At 40.4% G+C, this 20,458-nt stretch overlaps 1 protein-coding gene across 4 annotated transcripts in view; it reads right to left on the reverse strand.

The window, feature by feature from the left end:
• The window catches only part of Npc1a (Niemann-Pick type C-1a), a 70,893-nt gene that overhangs the window by 27,491 nt on the left and 22,944 nt on the right, over positions 1 to 20,458 (reverse strand). For all 4 annotated transcript variants that reach the window (XM_089464657.1, XM_089464659.1, XM_089464658.1 and 1 more), the window contains exons 2-5: positions 18,131 to 18,248; positions 17,611 to 17,781; positions 17,404 to 17,560; positions 17,274 to 17,350 (exon numbers count right to left, since the gene is read on the reverse strand). In XM_089464657.1, coding sequence (XP_089320783.1) covers positions 17,274 to 17,350; positions 17,404 to 17,560; positions 17,611 to 17,781; positions 18,131 to 18,214 — 489 coding nt within the window. In that variant the 5' untranslated portion in view covers positions 18,215 to 18,248. The remainder of the gene's footprint in view (positions 1 to 17,273; positions 17,351 to 17,403; positions 17,561 to 17,610; positions 17,782 to 18,130; positions 18,249 to 20,458) is intronic.

The raw sequence follows: 20,458 nt of genomic DNA on the forward strand, positions 1-20,458 counted from the left end.
TAAGGGTGGCGGGTAAATTTTAACAAAACCCGAAATTGTATAAATTGCATATAAGCATACAATAAAAATTTGGAGACTCTAGCAATAAAGGTGTAGAAGATATAATTTTATAACTGGTTTCCGATAAGGTTTTTTATCGATAAAAAATATCGGGATGAGTTATCGATTTTTAATGATAAACTTGATATGCGCGCTGTAATTACGGACATTTAAAAAAAAAATTGAAGTCTCTAGCTCTTATATCTTCTGAAATCGACGCGTTCATACATACGGACAGACAGACGGACAGGGCCAAATCAACTCAGCTCGTCACCCTGATCAAGAATATATATACTTTGTGGGGTCTGCCACGCCTCCTTCTCCCTATTACATACATTTCAACTAGACGTCTGCATGATTACATTCATAACAAAGCCACATTGAGTACATTCGAATTGAGTGGAATATGATTGAGTGAAAAGGACAGAAAGAGACGAATGTGTATACTACTGTTTCGCAAGACGAACATGTTGTGTCTCATGCCGAATAACTGAGTATAACGAAAGAAGAGCAAAGTGAAATGAAAACTTCGAAAACGCTCGAACTACTCAAGTAGTTCGAAGAATATTTTGTGTATTCATTTTGTGGTTTGAGAAATTGTGAGCAGACGTGCGAAATGGAAGCGGAACCTGCAGGAAAAAATGTATGTATTTTTCGGCAAATACCAGCGTGTTGTTTTTGTGTTTTGTTTTGTTTAAAGCTTGTGTTTTAGTTTTACTAACAAAATGTGTAGTTGTGACCGTCCATATATGTTTCCTGTGTTGATATTTGCAGATTTAATATTTATTTGGTTTCAATATATAAAATTTAGGAGAGTGCGTTGCTTAAAAGCGACGAAATAAAAAAAATGATACAAAGTGGAGTGTACAGCTTAACAGACAAAAGCGGACGAAGCGAAGTGTGGCGATATTTTGCCAAAATAAAAAACGAATGTGGAATCGAGTTCGATGGCCTTCTTTCTTGCAAAATGTGTTTCTCGGTTTTGAAGTTTTCAGGTAGCACATCAAATTTGGTGAAGCACAAATGCTACAATGTGAACTGTAAAACAGAGAAAACTTTACTAATCGAAACAAATTCTGCAACAAAGCATGAAGCTGTTAATGTTGTTACCGAATGGGTAATAAAAAATTGTCGCCCGTTTAAAATTGTCGAAGATTCCGGACTCAAAAACTTTGCATCATTTTTGATTAAAGTAGGAGCAATTTTTGGTAGTAATGTCGACGTCGAGAAATTGCTACCGCATCCAACAACTGTATCAAGAAACATAGGTGCAATATACGACACACACTTTGGCCCGATTCAAGATGAAATTAAAAAATGTAAGAGTTTCGGATACGCGATTACCAGTGACATATGGACAGACAATTTTTTAAAATCATCTTACTTGTCCTGTACCATACACTACATTAAGGATGGAGCTCTTGTTGACCGATTATTAGCCATGAAGTCGATGAAGGAAGTCTCCTGCACAGGTATGTATCGATATTTAATCTATTTGTAAAAGTTTTAAATTTATTATTCTTTGTTTAGGTGCAAATGTACATGCAAAAATCGCCGACGTTTTAAGAGATTTTGGATGTGACCTCGAAAATGAGAATCCAGTTATTGTTACTGATCGTGGGTCAAACATGATTAAAGCCTTCTGCAACTTAGAAAAAATTAATTGTGTCAATCATTTATTGAACAACGCCGTCGAGAAATCAATTGAGTCTGTTCCTGAGCTTGCAAATATTTTATCACATTCTACTAAGCTGGTGAAGTATTTTAAAAAGTCAGGAGCTAATTCTTCTTTGGGTCTCTCGTTAAAAAGCTTTTGCCCAACACGATGGAACACAGTATACTATTTGCTTAAGTCGGTAGATAGTAATAATAAAATAAATAAAATAATAAAAATAATTTAGCTGCCATAGTCTGTCTCTTAGAAGCATTTGAAAACGTTTCCAAAAAACTAGAAGCAGTTAAACGCCCGACTATTCATTTGGTTCTACCAAATATATATAATTTTAAAAAAAATGTCAGTCCGAGTACAGTGATGTTCAACTAATTGAATCAATGAAGTTTTCACTACGATCTCAAATTGTGGATACAATTACTCCAAATTTATCAAAATATCACAGCATTGCATTGTTTTTGTTTCCACCAACAAATAAGCTAAAACAATTTTCGCAAAATGAAAAGGAAACAACAATAAATGACTGTAAAACTATTATGAACCATTTTTTAGTAGACTCAAGTTGTGAAACGTTTGAAACTCAAACAGCTAGCGATGAATTTGATGAGTTCATAGAAGCTGCCCAGGTTGACTCCAATAAAGATCAGATTGAAATGGAAATAGCAGGCTATACAAATATAAATGTTCCATACTCAACCAATTTTGACGTTTTGGCATGGTGGAAAATGCACAAACATTTTTTCCCAATACTGCATAAAACAAGCTGCCAAATATTTTGTATTCCAGCCAGCAGCGCAGCTTCTGAGAGAACGTTTTCAATTGCAAGAAATTTAATTACTGAAAATCGATGTTCAATAGCTTCCAACCCTGATAGAATTAATAAAATTATGTTTTTAAATTCGAATATTATTAATTAATTACTTGAAATAAATATATATGTTAAAAATTCCACAACAAAAAATACATTGCACACATATTTCTTTATTTTTTCTCTTTCTTTTAACAGATACACACAGCAGAAAACAGCTGACAATATTCGAATGTTTTCAATATACAACATTTAATAGCTTCTGCTGCTCACTCACTCACTTCGTTTCTTTTCGGCTATATTTTTGTGCTGCCGAGAGAAACACGACTTCAGCCGCTCACTCATTCTAATTTCGTTTTGTACAAGTTTTCACTCAATTCAATGATGACTTTGTACATTTGAATGTGCTTTTTTTGCCATTCATGCAGACGTCTAATTTCAACAAAACCATTATACCCGGATTTCTCATTGAAAATGGGTTCAGGGTATAAAAATTAACATCAGTTGCACCGATCGGGATTCGAACCGCGACTTCTCGATCGAGCGTCATGCTAACAGACTACGCCACCTCACTTCTGCAAGTGTCGCTGGCAAAACTCAAATAGATTCACTGCTGCAGCGCCATCTACCAAAACTAAACGAAACTAACAGCTGATGTGATTTAACGAATGTTTCTAGAAGAAGTTTGAATGTATGTGTGCACACGCATACGATGCTGTTGTAGCTGCTGCACGTGCGTTTTTTAATTGGCCAAATATTTGATTATTTTTTATTAATTTTTGACTGAACGGAATTTAATGAAACTTTCAGCATATGATCTACATATTATATTGAATGTTTTAGAAATTAAAAAAAATGAAAAATCATTCACAATTAGCTATAGTGGCACCTGACTTGAACTTAAATGTTTTTACTCAATAAAAACATAACGGGATGATTTATTGAATAAGGGTAGAAAGGCTGCCAACAAAATTTTCAATGACACCGATGAGCGATACATTGTGCGCCAAATGACGGAAAACCCCAAGTTATCCGCTCCAAAACTGGCTAGTCAGATGGAGCAACAGCTGGGGAAGTCGTGTGGTGCAGAAACGATTCGTCGTATACTCCCATGATTTACATGGTAGAATTGCTCGCAAGAAGCCTTTCATTAGTAAACAAGTAAGAAAGCTCTAGTCGAGACTGCTCGACTACGAGATCCCCTAAACCCTTGGAGCAATAGATATTTCAATCATTTTTCGCGTCTTTCAGCTTACACAAGAAACACGCACACACACACGCACGTACGCACACACAGGCATACATACACACACACGCATACAGACACACATACACACACAAAGAGTTGAGTTCGAGTTGCGTTTTCACGGAGTGCGGTCGATGTCATCGTGATCCATCGTAGACAATAGCTTGAACTGTGTTTTCCCCTGTGAAAGTGGAAAGAACTGAAGTCAACGTGTTTGCCGTGGGCGCGGCGTACCCAGCGACCTCAAAAAAAAAACTACCAGAGACTTACTGCGCGGCGGTTCGTGGAATTCCCAAGCGGTATAATTCGGTGGTGCAAGAGAGGGGGGGGCGATAGCGTCAGTGTTTTGGCGTCAGGGCTTCTTTCCTTTCCTTGTCTTTTGTGGGCGCGTAAATTTTGTTACTTTAGGCGTCACACTTGCGCAATAATAAAAAGCAGGTGCATTCACTCTAACAGCTGTTAGTAGTGCTGGAAATTGCATCGGGCAATCAGCTGCTCACTAACGTTGGTGAGTTGCTAAGCCTTAGCAAAGACAGCAACGTAGCTGCTGGAGTGAAGTAGCAGTTATTAAAAGCAGTGCATACTTTCGGGCACTCGCTGTAGTCAAGTTGAGTTTAAGTTACTGCGGGTTGTAAACTCAGATTATATTAGTAGCCATTGCCCACTACAGGCTTCACGCCGTGGTAGTCGGAGCAGAAATGGATGCCATGATGGAGGACGAGCTGCAAGCTTTTGCGCGTCGTTCCTCGTTGCAGCGATCGCCGCAGCAACAACAGAGGGCGTTGGCGCAGCCGTCGACCTCTAATCAGGCTCCAGTGGCTGAGTGCCAGGCACCCAAGTCACTAAAAGAAGCGTTAGCTCAAATAGGAGCTACACTAGAGGGTTTGTCTGCCTTATTTGGGGGTCAGCGGCATATAAATGCCTTAATGAGAGAGGAGCTGGCTAGGCTGGTCAGCCTTCACAAGACGGCCGAAGCGTTCTGCAACCGTTCGGTTAAAAACTGTGAGGTGCAGACCACGCCACTCAAAAAAGTAGGCGAAAACTTTAAGGCAGCGAGCATTAGTGCTACAGTAGGTAGCAATACTCCCAAGCGGTCGAGGGAAGTTGCCTCCGAACAGAGGAAAACTCCCTCAAAAAAGCCGAGGCCCAATAGAAGTGCAGCGAACCCAAAAGAACCAATGGCTCTACGGGCTACAGCTGAAACTGAAACTTCAAACCAGGCCGCTCGACAGACAAACCAGAGCAGCTGGACAGTCGTTAAAGGGCGAAAGCCTATGCAAAAACGTCCCAGGACTGACGCGATTGCGATTTCAGGCGTAGGGGGTTGCAGCTATGCGGACATGCTTCGTGTCGTTAAAAGCGACCCAATTTTGAAGCATCTGAGCAGCGACGTTCAAGGCATTAGGAAGATAGCTAAGGGGGACCTTTTATTGCAACTGAGTAGAAAGCCGGAGCATAGCGCTGAGGCTCTGCACGAAGCTGTTAAAACACTTACCGAATCGGCTCAAGTTGAGATTCGCGATCTAGATGAGTTAGCGACCAAAGAGGAGATCTTGGAGGCAATTAGGGTAGGATAGGAAGGATAGCTCACTCCCCATTGAGGCTATCTTCCATTTGGGAAAGCTAAAACTCTGCTCGAGCTGTCCAAAATTAGAATAGGATGGGTAGTTTGCCGTATCCGAGCCGTGGAGCAGCCTAAACGCTGTTCAAGTGCCTCGATTACGGTCATATGGCAGCAAACTGCGGCAGCGACTGTGACTTAAAGGGCGCCTATTTCAAGTGTGGAGAGATGGGTCACAGTGCCAAAGCATGCACCAAGCCACCAAAATGTAGCCTCTGCATCCGGAAAGGTGAATAGCAAACGGACCATTCAGCAGGCAGCTTCAAGTGAAGTTACCGTGAAGCTGCTCGTAAAATGAAATGTTAAGGTTTTTGCAGCTTAACTTAAATCATTGTGTTGCTGCCCAAGATCTTCTAGAGCAGACCATAAGGGAAAAACGTATAGACGTGGAGCCATTGCGATAGCTATACAGGCAGCGATCATACGGCACTTCTGTTCACAATAGGTGAGCCACCTGCCAGGGCGTCAACATTGTAAAGGGAGTCGTATCGGCTAGATACTTTTGATCCCGCGGTCTTTTCAGAGGCCATTCAGTCTCTGGGTACAATAGGTAATGCTGAGGCCAGAGCATGCCAAATGGTAGCCCAAATATAGTGTGCCTGCAATAGCAGCATGTTACGTCGCAAGCAGTTCACGCGACAACATGAGCCTACGTATTGGTGGAATACGCAAATAGGTGACATTCGTCGCAAATGCATCCAGGCGAGAAGAAGCTACCAACGGGCTCGCGGTAGGTCAACGTTTTTTGAGAAACAGTTAGCTTACCAGGCAGCTAGAAGACAGCTGAAGAAGGCCATTCGGGCAAGCAAAAGAGAATGTTTTTTACAGTTGTGCGACTCAGCCGAATATGACCCTTGGGGCAGACTATACGCAGGTAGACAGGTGCAGCCTACGGATCGTCTGGAGCTTAAATCGATTGTGGAAACACTCTTTCCAGAAACTTTAAGCTCCATTCACGCCCCTGAGTCCGAGTCTGCTGATCAGGGCTCAACGAGCACTGAAATTGTTTTAGTTACAGAGCAGGAAATATCAGTAGTTCTCCGAGGTCTTAGAACCAACACAACTCCAAAGCCGGACGGGATCCCAAATCGTGCGCTAAAGCTAGCCCTCGCCTTGCACCCAAGTACGTTCGCCGAATTATTTAACGAATGCCTGATCCAAGAGACGTTCCCGGCAAAATGGAAAGCCCAGAATCTGGTATTGCTACCCAAGGCTGGCAAACCACTAGATGAGCCATCTTCGTACAGACCGATCTGTCTCTTAGACACCATGGGAAAGGTGTTTGAGAAACTGATCTGCTCTAGGCTGGAGACTGCGATTGCAAGCGCCGGAGGCCTGTCACCAAACCAATTTGGATTCCGGAAGGCCCGGTCAACAACGGACGCTCTTAACAAAGTTGTCGGTCTGGCCACTTCCGCTATTCAAGGCACCAGACGGAGGCACGGGACGAAGCAATACTGCATCATCGCGACCCTGGATGTAAGGAATGCCTTCAACACAGCTAGTTGGGATATGATACTGAATGCGCTGTCACAATATAATATCCCTAAATATCTAAGAGAGATAATAAAGAGCTACTTCAGAGGAAGAACACTGGTATACAACACGAGTGAGGGTCCCCAAACTCATACAGTGTCAGCTGGAGTACCCCAAGGCTCAGTGCTGGGGCCTCTCCTATGGAACATCATGTACGACGGCGTACTGCGCTTGGAACTACCAGCAGGCGCGCACACCATTGGCTTTGCTGATGATGTAGCTGTCGTAGCCATAGGGAAGGAGCTCAAAGATACAGAGGATATGTGCAGCGAAAGTATCAATCGCATACGAAGCTGGTTGACAGAAGCTGGGCTCGAGCTTGCGGCACACAAGACCGAAGTTGTACTAGTCAGCAGTCGCAAAAGAGTTGAAACTGCCAATATAAAAATCGGCAGCGTCACCATTGCGTCAAAGAGGGCGATAAGATATCTTGGTGTCATGATAGACACAAGATTAACTTTCCGCGAGCACTTAGAATATGTGCATAAAAAGGCAGCTGATTCTTGTAGAGCTCTCTCGAGAATCATGCTTAACACGCGGGGACCTAAACAGCAACGACGTCCCCTCCTAATGAGCGTCATTAGGTCTGTCATCCTCTATGCTGCGCCAATATGGGCAAGAGCGATGGCAACGCCGAGCTACAACCGAGGCATTTGCGCGATCTACAGGCTGAGCGCAATCAGAGTCAGCTGCGCTTTCAGGACTATCTCCGATGACGCGGCGCTCGTCATAGCCGGTATGGTGCCACTGGAGTATTTGGTCGCCGAAGCCGTGGAGCGGAATTCGCACGGGCCTACGCGACTCAACGCTGTCAGGGCGAACAGCATCGCACGATGGCAAAGAAGGTGGAATAGCTCAGCTAAAGGGCGGTGGACGCACAAGCTCATCCCGGAGCTTGAACCATGGGTTAACCGCAAACATGGCGAGGTTAACTTCTACCTTACGCAGATCCTCTCGGGTCATGGATGCTTTCGGAGCTATTTGAAGCGCTTTGGCCACGAGGAATCTGACGAGTGCCCCTGGTGCGAGCGAGGGCATGTGGAAGACGCCAACCACATTCTTTTCGAATGTGGACGGTTCCTGAAGGAGAGGCGTCGTCTGGGAGAGGCAGTGGGCCGCTCCATCAGAGCGGACAACTTAGTCAACGCCATGCTGGAATCGGAGGAAGCTTGGGAACTAACAAGCACCTTCGCGGCCACGGTGATGATGGAGCTCCGCAGAGTCGAGCGACTGAGAGGACGAGCTGTCCCATGCTAAGGTAGCGCATAGTGCTTGTGAAGCAATGCTTTACGGCCGTCCCGCAAGCATCGCGCGCTATCCTAGCCACCACGCAACTTGCAATTTGGTATATAACTTTGTCAATAAATGAATATAAAAAAAAAAAAAAAAAACCCACACACACATACACACACACACGCATACACACACACACATACACACACACATACACAAACACATACAAAAACACATATACAAACATTTACATACATATACACACAAGCATAAACACGCATGGGCGGCAGTGAGCGCTTACTATGAGAACTTAATTGTTTAATAACTTTTTTTGTGGACGTAGGATCTTCATGAAACTTTCAGATTATGATTATAACATAGATATGCATGTAATTGCCAAAGCACAAGCCTCTAGTATTTGAAATACGCTTTTTACAAAAGTGAGGGTGAGGGGGTGAATTTAAGGGTGGGGGGTAAATTTTAACAAAAACCCAAATTGTATAAATTGCATATAAGTATACATTAAAAATTTGGAGACTCTAGCAATAAAGGTGTAGAAGATATAATTTTATAACTGGTTTTCGATAAGGTTTTTTATCGATAAAAAACGATCGGGATCAGTTATCGATTTTTAATGATAAACTTAATATGCGCTCTTAGCTTAGCTCTTATATCTTCTGAAATCGACGCGTTCATACATACGGACAGACGGACAGACAGACGGACAGGGCCAAATCAACTCAGCTCGTCGCCCTGATCAAGAATATATATACTTTTTGGGGTCTGCCACGCCTCCTTCTGCCTGTTACATACATTTCAACAAAACCATTATACCCTGATTTCCCATTGAAAATGGGTTCAGGGTATACAAAAATAAGGAAAGCCGGCTCCGACTCGCTAAAGAGTACATAAACAAGGACACCAGCTACTGGAACAAAGTTATTTTCGCTGACGAGTTTAACATATTTGGTTTGGATGGGAAGCTTTACGTCTTGCGACAAGCGAATACCGAGCTGCAAGAGAAGCACCTGAAACCCACAGTAAAGCATGATGGAAGGTCTTTGAGGGTTTGGGTCTGTATGTCTGTCTCTGGAGTTGGAAAACTAGCTTTTATTGAAAGCACCATAGACAAGATTATGTACTTAAGCATTTTAACCCAAAATCTTATCCAAAGTGCTGAATATCTTGCCCTGAAAGAGGACTTTACATTTTATCAGTTCAGTCTTGACGGGTCTAGAACTGACCGCATAACCTCAAACCTTAAGCACAGTCCCCGAAATATTTCCAACAAAAAAGATTTAAAAACGACATTAGTCGAGGAATGGGGGAAAATCCTGTCCGAAACAACACAAAAATTGGTGGCTTCAAGGCCTGGAAGACTTAAGGCTGTATAAAATCAATAAGGGGGTTATGCAAAATAGTAAGTGTAAAAAAACTAGCCATAATTTTGAAATTACTGTTAAAATTAACTAATGGGTCAAATAAGCTGTGACATTGAATTTTTGACTTTTTTAGTTTTTGTTATTTTCTTACTGTGTTGTTTTTTAAATATCAATAAAAAAGTTATGCTTTCCATTAATTTAATATTCAAATAACAATTCCACGTTTGAATGTTTCAAAAATTTGTATTGGGTAAAAAGTAATAAGCAGATGAAATTTTTATTTTACGTTGGGTCAAATAAGCTGTGAGCCACTGTATAGAGAAGAGCTCGATATGCGCGTGATATACACGGACCTAGGAAAAAAATTTGAAGTCTCTAGCTCTTATATCTTCTGAAATCGACGCGTTCATACATACGGACAGACAGACGGACAGGGCCAAATCAACTCAGCTCGACGCCCTGATCAAGAATATATATATACTTTTTGGGGTCTGCCACGCCTCCTTCTGCCTGTTACATACATTTAACAAAACCATTATACCGTGATTTCCCATTTTCAATGGGTTCAGGGTATAATAACCTAATTTCTAGGAAGTGTTGGTGCACTAGACAATTCAATACAGGGTGAGTGTGTGCATAATTGCTCTCACTATCTACTATTGTATTTGCCTCTTTCGTAATCTTTTTCGTGCTGTGCAAGTATACTCTCTTGCTGTGGACTTTTGATCCGCTCTGTAACGGCTGTTTTTGTTGTTGACTCACTCTTTATACCTCTCTTGGCATTTACATTTCTGTTTACATTCAGTAATTTTGTAATCTATCCCAATTGTCAATATGAGTTGCTGCAAAAAAGCTTGCACTTTCAGGCAGGCAGTTGATTCTGCACAAGCGTAATTTATAAGTTGTTGGCTGTGTGATAACATGATGCATACTAAGTGTGCAGGTCTTACTGGGCGTGAATATGACAAGATTATGTCTACTACTAAAGCTGGTAGTGGAGGCATACGCTGGTCTTGTCCGATTTGCTTGGAAAAACACATAAACATTTCTAAAATGTATAGTGCTGTGAGGACTCAATTTTTAAAACTGAAGAAGATTTCTATGCAGTTGACCAGTGACATGGCTACTGCTGAAGAAATATTAAATCAGTATGGCTTTGAAAGTCCTCTCTCTCAATTGGAGACTCCTTTGTTGTCGGTAACTCCTTCTGTAATAGTACCGTCACTAAATTCGCTTGATCCTCCCTCACCTTGCCTTATCTGTCGTCTCTCCTCCAAAGCAAATATTTTTATCTAGGCTTTCATCTGATACGACATGTGAGGCTGCTTTTATTGCAAGCAAGACTTCGGCTAATGTTTTTATATCGAAGTTTAGTTTCGCAACTCCGCGAGAAATTGCTTATTATCTATTATCCTCTCTGAATCGATTACCTTTTCGTCCCATCATGATGCGGAGAATATAGGGGTTAAAATAACTCTCCAATCGTGCTCATTGTTTATTACATGTTCTTATATCCCTCTCTCTTCTGATGAGTTTATGCTCAACATATTAATTGCATTAAAGAAGTTTATGAGCATGTAAATGATAGAGACTTGCTTCTTGTGTTGGGTGATTTTAATATTCCGAGCACTTCTTGGTCATCAATTTGTAAATTACTTTATTCCGACAATTGATCACTATCTTTTTGATGAATTGTTTAACCTGTCTATGTTTCACATGAACGCTTTTACAAACCGTCTAAATCGCACTCAAGGTCTTGTGTTTGTTATTAATGTCGCGAGATCATCTCACATCACCCCACTTTAGAGGTTTTATTAGCTGTTGATAATCCTCCCACTAATACTCCAATGCCTTCTAAACTTGACTGGTCCAAATATTCCATTGCCAAGTCAAACTTCAATCTTTTAAATTCTAGCTATTATGGGAATTATCTCATTCGTTGAAAACGTCAGTTTGCTCGAGATCCCAAACAATTTTACTCTTTTGTAAACATGAAGCGTAAATCTTCTGGTTTGCCGTCCTCATTCGTCCTTGGTGGTGAAAAAACTTACTCTCCCGGTGCCGATAATATTCCTAGTTGTGTGATTAAAGAGTGCAGTGTTTCTCTTCAGTCACAATTACTAAAATTGTTTAACTTGTCCTTAAATACTTCTGTGTTCCCTTCAATTTGGAAGGAATCTTTCATTATTCCCTTTTATAAAAAAGGTGGAAGGTCTGATATTTCCAATTATAGAGGCATTGCGAAATTATCTGCTATTCCGAAGTTATTTGAGAAAATCATAACATCGGCCTTGCAGCATTTTTGCAAATTGATTATTCAACCATCTCAACATGGTTTTTTTCAAAATCGATCAACGTCCTCTAATTTACTTGAGTTTTCTTTGCTTGTTAATGACAGTTTTTCTAAAACAAAAATGTAAACTGATGTTATTTTAGTAAAGCATTTGACTCAGTAGATCATCACATACAAATTCATAAGCTTGAACGCTTAGGATTTTCACCTAGACTTGTGTCTTGGATTTCATCCTAGTTAATTAAAACCCAAAGAGTCTTGCTGAGAACAGCTATGTCTAAACTTATCTCTGTTTCGTCTGCTTTACCTCAGGGTAGCCATTTGGGTCCATTGCAAAAAGCAATCCCATTTTATACCCTGAACCCATTTTCAATGGGAAATCAGGGTATAATGGTTTTGTTGAAATGTATGTAATAGGCAGAAGGAGGCGTGGCAGACCCCACAAAGTATATGTATTCTTGATCAGGGCGACGAGCTGAGTTGATTTGGCCCTGTTCGTCTGTCCGTATGTATGAACGCGTCGATTTCCGAAGATATATGAGCTAGAGAAAAAATTTTCAAATTTTCAAATCTTTTTTTATCGATAAAAACCTTACCGAAAACCAGTTATAAAATTATATCTTCTACACCTTTATTGCTAGAGTCTCCAAATTTTTAATGTATGCTTATATGCAATTTATACAATTTCGGGTTTTGTTAAAATTTACCCCCCACCTCTAAATTCACCCCCTCACCCTCACTTTTGTAAAAAGCGTATTTCAAATACTAGAGACTTGAGCTTTGGCAATTACATGCATATTCATGTTATAATCATAATCTGATTATGAATGATCATGATCATAAAGATCGTACGTCCAAAAAAAAAGTTATTAAACAATTAAGTTCTCATAGTAAGTGCACACTGCAGCCCATGCGTGTTTATGCGTGGGTGCTTGTGTGTGTATGTGTTTGTGTATGTGTGTGTATGTGTATGTGTATGTGTGTGTGTGTATGCGTTTGTGTTTGTATGCGTGTGTGTGTGTGTATGTGTGTCTGTATGCGTGTGTGTGTATGTATGCCTGTGTGCGCGTACGTGCGCGTGTATGTGTGCGTGTTTCTTGTTTAAGCTGAAACACGCGAAAAATTATTGAAATACTTATTGCTCCAAGGGTTCAGGGGATCTCGTAGTCGAGCAGTCTCGACTAGAGCTTTCTTACTTGTTAAGACTCGCTTTAGGCAAGGACCTAGGTATTGCCAATACCACCATTTAGCCACGATTTCTTTTATGTTATAGAATTGTCTAGTGCACCAACACTTGCTAGAAATTATGTTATTATTTATTGTATTATGTTATGGCGAGGACTTTCACCCCATTACTTTGCAAATTACAGAAGTACTTCATAATTTTGCCAAAAATTGCCCAACGATTGGATTGGAACAATTTATCCGTATTTAAACAAGTTTGCTGGCAAAAAAAATTTTTATCTCCACAGGATATAAAATATAAGTAAAGAAATAATATTTACGTCAACTATTTAATGAAAAGGTGTATACAACCCTGTGAGAACATTACTAATATTTTTATCTCCACAGGATGCAATTCTGTGAGAACATTAATGTCCTGGTAATATGGAAAATATCAATAGCACCTTGCAAGAATAAGCACGGCAATGGCTGTGCCGGCCGATCAATTTTTAAGTCTTGAAGAGGATTTGAAGCAATTGAATGGGAAAGTGAGCCGCTTGGAAGAGGGGAACACTAATCAAGCATTTAATGACCCTAAGGATCTTCTGTCATCATCTGAAGTGCTGGCCTTTCCTATCAAATGAAATTATGGATCTTATCCTGTCAAATTTGTAAAATGCAAAAATATGATAGACATCCAAACAAACCATTTTTACAATCAACACCAACATTTCCATGCGAAATAATACACGTGGATCTCTTCACATTACAGGGAGAAAAATTCATGAGTTGCATTGATAAATTTTCGAAATTTGCAAAACTATTTCCCATACAAACTAAGACTGCGGAACATGTACGCAGTAAGTTGTCTGAAGTGCTTAATTACTTCACAGTTCCCAAAATGATGGTTACAGACAATGGAAAAGCTATGCCCTACCGTTTGGATATTCAGGTGTATTATACTCCAACACAAAAAAGCGGAGCTAATGGACAAATAGAGCGATTCCATTGAACCTTTTTGGAAATATTTAGATGCTTAAAACAACATTCAAAATACCCATTAATGGAATTAGTAAATATTTCGGTAGATCGATACAACAACTCTGTACACTCTGTTACAAAAAGAAAACCAGCAGATATATTCTTCAAAAGAACTTTTAGGATAAATTATCAAGGACTGAAAAATTTTAAACAAATGGTACATGAAGATATAAGGTGTTTAATTAAATACAGACAGGAACAAATAATTGGAAAAATAAAAAAGAACTATACCTATACACTGCAATAAAGGAGACGAAGTATATATAAGAAGCATTCAAATTAAGACTAAGAACAAGAAAAGGTTTGCAAAAAACGAAGTAGAGGAAAATCGCAATGTGACAATTAAAAGAAGTAAGAAAGCTCTAGTCGAGACTGCTCGACTACGAGATCCCCTGAACCCTTGGAGTAATAGCTATTTTAATAATTTTTCGCGTCTTTCAGCTTACACAAGAAACACGCACACACACACACACACACACACACACACACACACACACACACACACACACGCACGCACGCACACACAGGCATACATACACACACACACACACACAAACATTTACACCCACATACACACACAAGCACCCACGCATATGCGGCAGTGTGCGCTTACTATGAGAACTCAATTGTTTAATAACTTTTTTTGTGGACATACGATCTTCATGAAACTTTCAGATTATTATTATAAAATGGATATGTTTGTATTTGCCAAAGCACAAGCCTCTAGTATTTGAAATACACCTTTTACAAATGTGAGGGTGAGGGGGTGAATATAGGGGTGGAGGCCCTGTCCGTCTGTCTGTTCGTCCGTATGTTTGAACGCGTCGATTTCAGAAGATATAAGAGCAAGAGACTTGAAATTTTTTTTAAATGTCCGTAATTACAGCGCGCATATCAAGTTTATCATTAAAAATCGATAACTCATCCCGATCTTTTTTATCGATAAAAAACCTTATCGAAAACCAGTTATAAAATTATATCTTCTACACCTTTATTGCTAGAGTCTCCAAATTTTTATTGTATGCTTATATGCAATTTATACAATTTCGGTTTTTGTTAAAATTTACCCCCCACCCTTAAATTCACCCCCTCACCCTCACTTTTGTAAAAAGCGTATTTCAAATACTAGAGACTTGTGCTTTGGCAATTACATGCATACCCATGTTATAATCATAATCTGAAAGTTTCATGAAGATCGTATGTCCACAAAAAAGCTCAGTCTCGACTAGAGCTTTCTTACTTGTTTCGGTTGAAAATGTGCATAAAATAATTTGAATTATATATAATTATTTACGGATCTAAACACATTTATCAACATGATTAGCAATAATAATATATAAATGTACTTATGTACATATGTATGTATGTTCATACATACATAGTACATCTGTGTAAAGTGGTTATGACAGTCCGTAAGACCGACCAAATGCAAATGCTGGGCTTTAAAATTTCAATTTTTGTGCGCTGCTGAGCTTCATGATTTGAGACCCCACAGAGAGAGAGAGAGAGAGAGAGAGAGAGAGAGAGAGAGAGAGAGAGAGAGAAAGAGAGAGGGAGAGTAAGACAAAAAACGCAAAGCGCACACATGACCATTTCGTTTGCGTGCTTAGAGCGCACTGATTTCGTCGTGCTATCTTTCATTACCCGAGCCTTCCAATACCAAGCCGAGCGAATACGAAGTTGGCCGGGACCTGCTAGACAGATGTTGCGGCGTGGAAAAACGTTGCTCTACATGTCTAGTCTATGTGTTGGTCAGTGACAGTACATAATGAGTACAGTATTTTTGAGAACATTTTACTATTTTGGAAATGAATAAATTCATGCAGACCTCTAGAACCAATAAACAAGTTAGATAGCTCTAGTCGAGATTGCTCGACTAGGAAATACTCTGAACCCTCTAAGCTACTCTACTCATTCTGCATTTCTTTTATGCACACATGCATACACACTAGACGTCTGCATGATTACATTCATAACAAAGCCACATTGAGTACATTCGAATTGAGTAGAATATGAGTGAGTGAAAAGGACAGAACGAGACGAATGTGTATACTACTGTTTCGCAAGACGAATATGTTGTGTCTCATGCCGAATGACTGAGTATAACGAAAGAAGAGCAAAGTGAAATGAAAACTTCGAAAACAATCGAACTACTCAAGTAGTTCGAAGAATATTTTGTGTATTCATTTTGTGCTTTGAGAAATTGTGAGCAGACGTGCGAAATGGAAGCGGAACCTGCAGGAAAACCTGTATGTATTTTTCGGCAAATACTAGCGTGTTGTTTTTGTGTTTTGTTTTGTTTATAGCTTGTGTTTTAGTTTTACTAACAAAAAGTGTAGTTGTGACCGTCTATATATGTTTCCTGTGTTGATATTTGCAGATTTAATATTTATTTGGTTTAAATATATAAAATATAGGAGAGCGCGTTGCTTAAAAGCGACGAAATAAAAAAAAATGCTACAAAGTGTACAGCTTACAGAGTGTACAGCTTAACAGATAAAAGCGGACGAAGCGACGACAAAAATTATGTTTTTAAATTCTAATATTATTAATTAATTATTTGTAATAAATATATAAGTTAAAAATTCCACAACAAAAAATACATTGCACACATATTTCTTTATTTTTTCCTCTTTCTTTTAACAGATACACACAGCAGAAAACAGCTGACAATATTCGAATGTATTCAATATACAACATTTAATAGCTTCTGCTGGTCACTCACTCACTTCGTTTCTTTTCGGCTATATTTTTGTGCAGCCGAGAGAAACACGACTTCAGTCGCTCACTCATTCTCATTTCGTTTTGTACAAGTTTTCACTCAATTCAATGATGACTTTGTACAGTTGAATGTGCTTTTTTGCCATTCATGCAGACGTCTAATACACACGCACGTATAATCACGTGGTCTGCTGACTGCGCAGTTAACAGCGACTGCGCTTGGGCTGCGCTGCAGTGTGAGCAATAATATGAGAATTTATTTATTGAATAACTTCATTTGCAGACAATCTTAATGAAACTTTCAAAACGTAATCATATGGTTAAAATGTGTGTACATTCCTAAGCACAAGTCTCTAGTACTATTCCTTCTGCCCGTTACATACTTTTTTTTACAAAACCATTATACCTTGATTTCCTTTTTTCAATGGGTTCAGGGTATAAAAATGCACAACGGGTTTCGAATCGACTTCCATCTGGCATTCTTAACCTAAAATAATAACTTTAAACTATGACCCACCTGGGAACATGACTTATAAGTCCTATTGATATACTCTTCTGTTACGTGTAAATCCAAAGAAGTTACATAAAGATCACCTGAAATACAGTTAGAATTAGTATTTGACATAATATGAAATAAATAGTAGTACCTTTATCATTTGTCTTTGTACCAGCAGCTTTAGAGAATTTTGATTGATTTGGAGAGCATGTCAATTCGCAAATATGACGAGCCAAATTGGTCATACATGATGGGCAACGTTCTAAAATTGCCGCAGCGAGTTTAATGTTCTCATTCAATATTTTTACCTAGTATAGAAAATTAGTGAATTTTCAATAATAAATCTTTATAAAAATACCTGATCTACGTCACAACAGAAATTTTTTGCCTCAGCTTGAAGTAAAAAGCTGCACCTTTCTGTTAACAACTTCAGTCCATCTTCAGGCATCTCTTTTGGAGTGCCATTATAGGAACAATATTGATTATGATTCAAGGCATCTGTGTTACAAACTCCATACCAGACACAATCCTAAAAAATATTTATTGGATTAAATTTGACAAAACTCTTAGGCTGATGTCAGAGTGGCCGCGATAAGCGATGCGATGCTATAAGCGATATTTATTTCAGCGATCTGCAAAGCGATGACATGATAGCGAAATTTATCCGCAAGAGAGAAATATTGCGAGTGTTCAAATTTTAGTCTCAATCGCAATGTTTTTGTGAAAAAAAAAAAAACAACGGGATCCATTCACTAAATGAAAAAAGAGTTTCATTGCATATATCCAAATTTAAAACGAATGACCATCAATTATTGACGTTTTCAGAGTAAAGCCGCTTTCACAGTAACTCATTTATTATTGTTTATTTTATAACTTACTTGTTTTGATGCACAAAATAACGAAACAAATATCCAAAATATGAAAATGTTAACTACAGCTGTTGTGTGCCGTTGTATAATCATTTTGCAGTTGATTCAAATATTTTAAGTTTCATATCTAAAATAAAATAAGGAAATACATAAATTTATTAATCTATGCGTTTATGCATAATTGAAATGGTGAAATCTTACTGGTTTATAATTTATTATTTTAGGTTGTTAGATGGAATTAAGGAATCATATCGCTCATTATTGCAGCTTATAATCTACGACTAGAAACCTTAAATATAACAAGTAAAACAGCTCTAGCCGAGCCTGCTCGACACACAGCCAGGGTGGAGGGTAGAGTTGAAGGATAGCTCAATCCACATTGAGGTTATCAAAGCGATTTCGACCAGCTTTTGATGGACAGCAAAGAGCTCTTCCAATTGGGAAAGCCAAAACTCTGCTCCAGCTGTCCAAAATTTGAATAGGATGGGTTGTATGTCGTATCCAAGCCGTGGACGTGCCTCGATTATGGACATATTGCAGCAACTGCGGCAGCGACTGTGACCTAAAGGGTGCCTGTGGAGAGATGGGTCACAGTGCAAAAGCCTCTGTAGCCTCTGCGTCCGAAAAGACGAAAAGCAGACGGACCACTCAGCAGACAGCTTCAAGTGGCCAACCTACCGTGAAGCTGCGCGTGAAATAAAATGTTAAGGCTCCTGCAGCTTAACTTAAATCATTGTGGTGCTGCCCAAGATCTTCTAGAGCAGACCATAAGGGGAAAATGTATAGACGTAGCCTTTCTCAGCGAGCCTCATCACTGTAGGACCAGCTGCCCTAGGACATGGTCAACAGATGCTAATGGCAAAGCAGTGTTGTGGGTATGTGGCAACTTAACGAATGTACTTTCGAATCTTAAGTGATTTAATGGGTTCGTACGTGACCGATACCTGGCTCCCATGTATCTCAGTGAATTCACAACGGTGCTTGACGAGCTTGCTGAGGATGCTAGGGGTCGGAAGGCCAATATTGCAGGATAGCCACACAACAAATGCCAGAGGCCGTATCCTGTTCACAATAGGTGAGCCACCTACCAGGGCGTCAACCTTGTGGAGAGAATCGTATCAGCTGATCCCGCGGATTCCGGAAGGCCCGGTCAACAACAGATGCTCTAGAAAAAGTTGTTGGCCTGGCAACTTCCACCATCCAAGGCACCAGATGGAGGCAAGGGACGAAGCAATACTGCATCATCGCGACCCTGGACGTTAAAAACGCCTTCAACACAGCTAGTTGGTATATGATACTGAATGCGCTGTCACAATATAATATCCCTAAATATCTAAAAGAAATAATAAAGAGCTACTCAGAGGAAGAACACTGGTATACAACACGAGTGAGGGTCCCCAAACTCATACAGTGTCAGCTGGAGTACCCCAAGGATCAGTGCTGAGGCCTCTCCTATGGAATATCATGTACGACGGCGTACTGCGCTTGGAAGTACCAGCAGGTGCGCACACCATTGGCTTTGCCGATGATGTGGCCGTCGTCGCCATAGGAAAGGAGCTCAAAGATACAGAGGATATGTGCAGCGAAAGTATCAATCGCCTACGAAGCTGGTTGACAGGAGCTGGGCTCGAGCTTGCGGCGCACAAGACGGAAGTCGTCCTAGTAAGCAGTCGCAAAAAAGTGGAGACTGCCAGCGTCACCATTGCGTCAAGGAGGGCGATTAAGTATCTTGGCGCTATATTAGACACAAGATTAACTTTCCGCGAGCACTTAGAAAATGTGCATAAAAAGGCAGCTGATTCTTGTAGAGCTCTCTCAAGAATTATGCCTAACACACGGCATAGGTCCCCAGCAACGACGTCTTCTTTTAATGAGCGCCATTAGGTCTTTCATCCTCTATGCTGCGCCAATATGGTCAAGAGCGATGGCATCGCCGAGCTACAGCCGGGACATTTGCGTGATCTACAGGCTGAGCGCAATCAGAGTCAGCTGCGCTTTCAGGACTATATCCGATGATGCGGCGCTCGTCATAGCCGGCATGGTGCCACTGGAGTACCTGGTCGCCGAAGCCGTTGAGCGGAATTCGCACGCGCCTGTGCGACACAACGCTTTCAGGGTGAACAGCATTGCACGATGGCAAAGAAAGTGGAATAGCTCAGCTAAAGGGCGGTGGACGCACAAGCTCATCCCGGAGCTCGAACCATGGGTTAACCGCAAACACGGCGAGGTTAATTTCTATCTTTCGCAGATCCTCTCGGGCCATGGATGCTTACGGAGCTATTTGAAGCGCTTTGGTCACGAGGAAACTGACGAGTGCCCCAGGTGCGGGCGAGGGCA

This window comes from Drosophila arizonae, chromosome 3, assembly GCF_054131065.1.
Source record: "Drosophila arizonae isolate 15081-1271.41 chromosome 3, UAZ_ARI_1.0, whole genome shotgun sequence".
Lineage (NCBI taxonomy): Eukaryota > Metazoa > Arthropoda > Insecta > Diptera > Drosophilidae > Drosophila > Drosophila arizonae.